Below are 8632 nucleotides of genomic sequence, written 5' to 3' on the forward strand. Positions count from 1 at the left end.
CAGAACTTGACTTCCAGTCTTCCATCTGCCCTTCCTTACTTCCACGGGCAAAAAGGGTTCTGTTTTGCACTGCCCTGCTAGCTTCATTTCCCCTTGCTGGCAGCTAAGAAACCATACATTCTACTCACCATCTGTCTGGGCCTTCCATCCACAGGACCAAAGTGAACAGCCCTTGCACTACCTTTCCCAGCATTTTGCAGTACATTTGCCATACTGCACAGCTTCAATTTGACCAGAGCACCAAGCTGTCAGGATTGTTCTGTACATTGCTTCCCAGTGCAGATGGCAGCAGAGCCAAGTACTTTGGCAAGACTCAGTTCTCTTGGCAGCTGGCACTCTCCAACCCTGCCTTCATAAAAGGACAGTGCACAAGCAACATTGCATCTTCTGATCACAGGCAGAACTTGGAAACAAAGCTTTTAAAGACTCATTAAGCAAAATCATGGAAGACTAAAAGCATTGGGAAGTGTCACATCCAACTAGACTTTATGTTTAGCCAAGCATGTAAAAACCCCAGAATTAGAAAGATTGATATTTACTGCCTACAAGAAACTGAAATGTTGGGAAAAAGCGAAAGTGTGGGTATCCCTTGTAGGATGAGACAGCACAGGACAGTGTAACACGGAACTACTTGCATGTGGCATTGGCTAAGTGTTTCAGCATGACCCAAACTCTGTCCCATAGCTAAAGAAAAATATACAAAATCAACTTCACTTTCCCTATTTTAACTGTATCTCAGACCAGTCCAACAGAATTTTTGGGGTTGTTACTGTCTTAAGGGGGCACTGAAGGAACGGATGCATGCTGCATCTCCTCCAAGCCCTGTACAAACAGATCAGTTCTGGTAAAAAGGGTAAAGGCTACATTTGCCTTTAAGTACTCATTCTCCCTCAAAAAAGCAGTTCTGATCTCCAAGTTAATTAAGACTCAAAACAATATTGAACCCACTTAAGCTATTTCCTTTCTCCCTGATCCTAGGGATATTCACTGCTCAGGGATAAAGATCACAGCGTCTGAATGGGCCCTGAATGGCTTAGCTCCTCATTCCAAGATCATCTGTATTCCTGAAGAAAAGTAATAAAGTTTAAAATATGCATCTAAAAGTAAGAGACAATAAGGAAAAATAAAACAACTAATAAACAGAAGGGGAAAAAAGAACTTTAAAAAACTTAAAAAAAAAAACCACAATGAAACAAACAACAACAAAAACCAAACCAAACCCAAGACAAACAGAATCTTAACCATCTTGTTTAATGTTGTACAAAACAAAAAATTGGTGAGTATTACAATGAAAAGGGATTATAACACTGGTAGCCCATTGCCATCTCTCTAGCTAAACAGTTGAGATTCACTTCTCTGTTCATACCACAGAATGTTTAGTGGCCTTCAGGAACAGAATTACTTAAAAAAATCCTTGTGTCACACATATTCGTGTCTCTACAGTTCAAAGCTGTGCTCACAGAGACGGCTTCTTCTACTGGAGTCTTCAGGTACATAGGAATTCAGTTGTAAATAAAGTTGAACCTAAAATTAAAAGGATTATACCAAGTGAGGAGTTTTTATTATTTTTAAAGGGTATTTTTGAATGAATAAGGAAATGTTTTGTTTCTGCTCTGGATAAGCCTCCACCTGACAGGACAAAAGTACATTTTTTAATAAGACAGTTTTACAGTATAGCAGTATATATATAATTTTTAACAGCCAATCCTACTCTAGCATTGCACAACTGTCTCTTATGGTTGCAGAAGAGCTAATTATTAACATTTGATCTCCTAAAACAGGTTCATAGATACATAAATCACAGTGAGAGCTACATTCCTCCATGAGCAACTCTTCTGCAGGATTTCTGCTGCTAGGCCAACCTTACATGTTCCAAGGGGAGCATACAGACATAGTGAAGAGAGAATTTTTCCCAGCTAAGTTTCATAAATAAATGTGGAGGCAAGCATCCATCTCAGCTTGCAGATGCCCAGCCTTTGGATGTGTCTGTTGCACCACTACCCAACCTGCAGAGCAGACAGTGTTTTGCTGGTACTCAAGAGGAAAGTACCTGCTGTCTTTAGAGGAGGGGAACCCAAAATTTGGGCTAGAGAGAAAAATACTGAGCAGGAAACAAGAATATTATGGGCAACACCAGTGCTAACATTTCTCATCATAGTAGGTAGGTGACAGAACTACTTTCCTGAGGAAGAGCTGGCAGGCTGTGGAACTCCTGGCATCCCTGAACATTCTGTCAAGTAAGAGACCAGTGGGAATAGTGAGCTCTGCAGAGACGAGCCACAAGTCATTTCCAGGAGAGAAAGTCAAGGCATGTATACAATGCAATATAAAGGAAAAATATACAGCTGTCCCTACAGATATTTGTGTCAGAAAGATGCTGCACTTCATTAACTCCACTAGAGAGTGTAAAAAACCCACCACATTTAACCAGCACAAAGCTGTGATAACATGCATACCTAACTCAGTGCTTCAAACTCACATCCTGGCTTTAACTCTCCAGCTGTCCCCAACAGCTCCAAGAAGCTGTTCCTCAGTCTGTGCACAGCCTCATCCTCACTGTCTTCCACATCTTCCTTAGCTACAACTGCTAGGTAGGACTTTGGTGCTAGCCAGTTGTGATCAGTGCCTCCAAAGTGTCCATCCAGCTCATCTGAAGCAGAATCTTTGGGACAGATGTCACCTTTTCAAGCTGGATTCTGTAGCACCTTGCCTTGCTCTGGTGTGCCACAGCAAACGTGTTCACAAGAACCACCATACAAATACAACATACCTGCTCAAAAGCTGAGGAAGGCTGGAAATAATAGGGCCATATCCTGGTGCATTGTCATAGAGCTCAAACAATGGTGCAGCAACCAGCTTGTAATTTTTGGGGACTGCAAACAAAGCTACAAACAAATACAAGTTGATTAATCAGAAAAACCAGCACACATTCAGCCAAGGTATCATCATCCCCCACAGACCTCAAAACAAATTCACTACATGGAGCACTCAAGCAGGTTTATTGCTTTTCTAGTTAAATGTGGGATTCACATGCTGTACACAGATTGATGCAGGAGCAGAAATGAAAATTTACTAGGAACTCATGTTTAAAGGACCATCTACCTTCAAAACAGATACCAGCATCTAACTTTTTAGTGATCAAGCACAAACAACTGCAAGCATACACATCTTGGTATAAAATACCATAACAAACAATCAAAACTTTGTTTTCCTTGAGTGAAATGCAAGCATTTAAACATTGTCATAAATACAAACACTTACCCTTTTCTTGAAGCTGGACCAAAAAAAGCTTTTTGTGTTCTTTTGGCTTTGTAATATGAGCTGGGATATATGGGTACTAGAAGAAAAATGGTAAAAATCAGTTGTACAGAGCTTTGAAAACATTGTGTAATCTTAAGTAAATAAATTATCAAGCCCTGTACAAGCTTTCAGTGTGTCATATATTGTTCTTTCATGGCATCAAATAAAGAAAACCATTTTCCTAAGAAAGTAATGCTGTTCCTGTCACAACTACTGACAGGCTCTAAAGTGGCACCAATACCACCAGCAGTTAAAACAACTCAATAAAATAGAAATGCATGAAAACAAACTAAGCAAGGATCTTCAATATTAAAACCCTTAGAAACAGGGTAATGAGACTAGGGCAGCTGTTCCATAAGCAGTGCCAGAGTCTCCATTGTGGCTACAAAAGGAATTTAAATGGTGCATATGTCTCAGCATAGAACTGGAAGCTACTACATCCAGTGGTTTCTCATCCATCTGGACAGGTGTGAGAAGGGAGACAGGAGTTTCCAGTTTAAAAAAGTCTGTAGTTTCTCTTCAGTGACAGAAAGGAGATGAAATAGACAAAACCCAGAAAAACTAACTGCTCATGCAGCAGGTACTCAAGAAGCCCATGTGAAAGGTTGAAGGCTTTCACAAGTACAGACAGAACTTGAGCAAAGGAGATGGAAGCCCACAGGAGTACTCACCTGGGGAGGTTCAAAGTTTGGTCTCCACCAGTTGCCAATGCAGTCATCAATCACCCAGTCTTGCTGAACACCATCCTGACGACCCAGTATCTATCAAACATCCAGTACTAATCAGACCTCAAACCACCTCAAGGAAATTGTTTTAGCAAACACATACTGGAAGCACAAAGACTTGCTGTAATATGTGTCTGATGTAGTTCATAACTGCTCTGAGACAGCTTGTAAAGTATTTTTGTATAAAGTGAGATTTTTTAGTAAAAGCCTCACCTGGTAGGACAAGGGCACTCTAGAAAGCTTTTCAAAATCTATGCTGTACTCAGCTGGACTGAGTCCTATCAGACCAATGGGAAGAATGAAATGCATTTTTAGATTACCTAGCAGCATTAATTTAGCTACTTGGAGAAAATGGTGCATTGGGAGGACTATGTCAAAGGCAAGTCCCCATCAGTTGTCCTCCACAACATATCTTATTGCTCATCTCTACACTCACTTGCCTGAAGCCAGTCAGAAAGCAAAGCTGCAAATGAACACAGGACTTGAGCAGCAGGTAGGAGTCAGCCACACTCATGATGCAGATAAATGAAACCTTGACTGCTTTATTTGTTAACTACCTGAGAACATCACAAAAGCAACAAAATAACAACAGTGGTAAGAAAACTACTCTAATGCTTTAGCTTATTCTGGTAATTCTAAAACAATGCGACATTCTGCTACAGCAACATAATGAAAGCAAACAGACCTCTGTCATTAAGCGTTTGAGCCCTTCTACCTCATCTTCTCCTGGATTGAGTTCACCACCAGGTCTGTTAAAATAATCAGTGATGAAAGCCAAAGTTATTTTATTGCATTTACCAATCTTCACAGGCAAGTTCCAGTGTGCTTCCAGGCAGGGAATTACAAATTCACTTATGGCTCTTAAGTCAGAAGTTCCAGAACTAGTAGCTTTGCTGAATTTCAAGACAGCAGCATAGCTTTCACCAAAACTGAAACTAAAATGGCTATTTATGTCCCTCAAAAATAACCACTGCATAAAATACTTTCAGTTCAGCAGGACAAACTGTAACAATACACATGATAATCACTCTGACCCTTGTAGGGTAAAGTTTTAGCAATAATAACCAGAAGCTGAAGGGCTGCAAATACTGCCTGTATTTGTTCTTATCACAAAACCAGCACTCACTGACACATACAGAAAGCAGAAAATAAAACTCATGTGGGAAAATGATGCAGGATTATTCATTTTCACCATTACAGTCATTACAGCATTTTGCAAATCATTTACAGTCTTGCCTAGTTTGTCTGCAACAGCCCTTCAAATCAAGATGTCAAAAATGAATCTAGATGTAAAATTAGACTTAACACACACACAAAATTGAGAACAATATAAAATGTTAAAACAGAACAAGAACACAAGCATGTAACATGAGACAAGTCAAGGCCATCTAGTTTAAAAAACAAAATCACCACCATCACAACAACTGTATTCAAAACTAAAACTTCACCCTGGCTCTGATAACTATGAGATGAACTGAAGCAATTTTCTCAAGTTTAGATGCCTACCCTTCTTGCTATCCCAGCTCAGCCATCAGTTTGTAAACAGGTATCATTCTGCATTTTCAGGGGATTAGTCCTTGGCCTCCACCTGCCCATTTTTATGGGCACAGCATAAGCTACTGAAGCATAACAGCTATTACAATGCAAGTACAACACACCAACTGCTGATAATGAGTTTTAAACAAGATTTTACTATAGTGATGCACTGTAACTAAGGTTCCCAGTCAGTTCCAAACTAAATCATCCCCCTCACAGGCAGAGTCAAACACACTTTAGATTAAAACACCACCATTCAAAATATACTTTCCAGACTAAGTCTTTACAAGCAATGAATCCCATTGAGCGGTTGGCCACAGTTTAACCTCCAGCCCACACGTTTAGTGGTCTGTGACAACAAACTGAAGTTACACTTAGGAAACAGACACTTACAGCTTGAAAAAAGTTGTACCCAGCTGCAGTAAGAGCACGTGGGGCAGCCTGTGCTCATGCACAATCAGAACTCCTTCCACCGTCCGCCTCATGCCAATCTTGTCAAACTCCTCCCTCATGCGCTGGAACCGAGCAGCCACGGAGCTGTCCTTCTCATAGAGGGGCTCCTTGGTGCCAAACGTGTAATTTGTCAGGGGATACCTGTGAGGAGGAGAAAAAATGTTACTGCATAGCAAGGAATTTAACTTTAAATCTCCATGACACAGCGTCTAGCCTGAGGCAGACCCGTCACTGCCTGATGGCTAAGTCATAGTGCAGGGCTAAAATCTTTTTTGTGGTTTATGAGGCCCCTGTCCCAGGGAGAGCTGCACTGTGGAACACACAAACACAGACAGTCCTGTTGAGCTGCACTCTAGCCTGGTGCAGGCTCAAAAGAAGGAAAAGAAGCACAGAACCAACTGTCATTCAACAGCCACCCTCTTTGATCTCCACACTGCAGGGAAATGCTCTGAAAGGAGCTGGAAAAGAGGCTGGACAAAAAGCTCTGCTGGGAAGGCAAACTGCACAGGACTGCAGGTTTTCTTCTGCAGATGTCATGAGAGCCTGAGAACTAAACTGTCAGAAGTGGTTTTGTTTTGAAGTGGGAAATCAGACATGTGGATCACAGAAGAGGAGAAATGCTGAGTGTCTGAGTGCAGGGTTGGGAGCCTGGGGTAGGATCAGGAGTGTGAGCAGATCCCTCTGTGAGCTGGTGCAGGGCCCTGCACTCCTGCGACACTGCAGCGGAAACTCAGCGATTTCTCCAGGTAAGAGGGACTGAAAACAGAAAGGAAGGAAAGGTTAGGCAAGAAATGGGTCAGTCCAAGACAGCACAGAGGGCAACAGGGGAGTGTTACTGTACAATTAAATCCATGTAACAGAGAGGTCTGATGGCAGGAGACCTGGAGGAAAGACAGAATCACTCAGCCAAGTCAAAAGGGAGAAGAAAATGGTTCTGGGCAGAGCAGTGATGAGTTATCACCATGGTTTACTGACTTGTGGCACACAGCAACTGAATTAACAGAATGAATGACTGATGTTTTCCTGGAAATGCTTCTTGGTATGGATTCTTTCCCCAAACATGTCAAACTTTAGTAGCATACACTCTTCTCCCCTCAAATTCCAGCCCTCCTCCTCCTCCTCCAATTCACCTCATGTTTTACAGCTGTTAAAATAACAAGCCAGTTACCATTGTCAGAGCCTTTTCTCATGTAGACAAGTGAGCCAAAACAACCAGGTTCCAAACCACAGGTTCATTTACTAACAAATCCCCTACTTTCACTTATAGTTCAAAACCATCTTCATTTCCATTTTTAGATACACAAATGGCTTTAATAATAACCTATTATGCTAATCAATACTATACTAATGTGGGTGCATTAGTCTGTACATCAAAACCCTCAGCCCTGACTTAAAAAAAATGCTGCTGGTAACACAGCTTCATGATGAGTCTTTGCTTCTGAAACTCAATAGAAATATTCCAATTTCTAAAGTTCATATTTGAACTTTCACATGACTCTGAATAAACTCAGTTACACCAAAAGAACACAAAAGCGTCGGTGATTAATAGCTAAAATTGAATAGTGACTGTTGCAGCTAACATTTGCTGGTTTTTGCAAATTGACAGATGCACTTAGTAAAGAATGCATCTGAAATCTACCAGATTTACAAGAAGAAGCAAAAATATATGACTTCTCATAAAAAGTATATTAATACCTATTAGTAGTAGTTTGTATCTATGACGATTATCTGTGGTAGGAAACACTCTAGATTTTAACTCCAACACCTGTACCAGAGAGTTCACAAACACCAGACACATCCAGCCACATCCTACTGACTGCCCACGGTCAGCCCAAATCCCAGCGAGACCAAGAAAAATCCCCGTCTCCGTCTGCTGCCTTTATGGATGCCTATGAGAGCACGAAAATGTCTGTGATGCTCACCACACCTAAACCTTGCCTGTGATACTTGGGGTTCACACCTCCCGAGCCAGACGCTGTTTCTAAACACTAAAACCTTTACACCGAATATTCCACACTCCCACCAAGGCCGGCAAGCCCTCGGCATCCTCCCTGCCCCGGTACCCTCAGCGCGGCTCAGCCCCTGTGAGGGGGGCGGGCCCCCATCAGCACTCGGGCTCTGCCGCCGCTGTGCCCCAGCGCTCCGAAGGGCCGGGACCCCCGGGACCTCGCAGGGCGGGCACTGAGGGAAAACCCCACGGAGCCGCTGACGGAGCGGGGCCGAGCTCGGCAGCGGGGCGGGACGGGAGGGGGCAGAGCCGGGCAGGCCCGAGGCGGCGCTCACAGGTTGATGGTCCTTTCCAGCGTGAGCGGCTTCGTCTGCTGGATGTACTTGTTCCCGAACTGGTTCACCCCCCGGGGCCAGCCGGTCTGCGAGCGGTTGGGCGGCACCACGGACATGGCGAGAGGCGGCGGGAGCGGTCAGTCACTGCTGGGCGGCGGGAGCGGCGTCCGCCATTAACACCCGGCCGGCCCTCAGCGCCGCGCGCCGCCTGCTGGGACCCGCCGCGCTCCGCCCCGCCTCTCCTCGCTCATTGGCCAACGGCTTCCGGTCCCGCCCCGCGCGATCCGATTGGCCACCGCGGGCGAAGCGCGGGGACCGCAGGGAGTTGTAGTCCG

The 8632-nt window shown here is 43.5% G+C and overlaps 1 protein-coding gene across 1 annotated transcript; it reads right to left on the minus strand.

Annotated features, from left to right (window-relative positions):
• Window positions 1–1232: 1232 nt before the first annotated feature.
• Window positions 1233–8483, minus strand: NUDT21 (nudix hydrolase 21). The gene is made up of 7 exons (XM_063167852.1): window positions 8298–8483; window positions 5955–6155; window positions 4711–4774; window positions 3972–4061; window positions 3262–3337; window positions 2771–2885; window positions 1233–1524 (listed from the first exon to the last, which is right to left on the minus strand). Exons 1-7 carry the CDS (start codon window positions 8411–8413, stop codon window positions 1503–1505), a joined length of 684 nt encoding a protein of 227 aa, XP_063023922.1. The 5' UTR covers window positions 8414–8483; the 3' UTR covers window positions 1233–1502.
• Between the last annotated feature and the right edge of the window lie 149 nt (window positions 8484–8632).

The sequence above is a fragment of the Melospiza melodia genome, chromosome 13, assembly GCF_035770615.1.
Source record: "Melospiza melodia melodia isolate bMelMel2 chromosome 13, bMelMel2.pri, whole genome shotgun sequence".
Classification (NCBI taxonomy): domain Eukaryota; kingdom Metazoa; phylum Chordata; class Aves; order Passeriformes; family Passerellidae; genus Melospiza; species Melospiza melodia.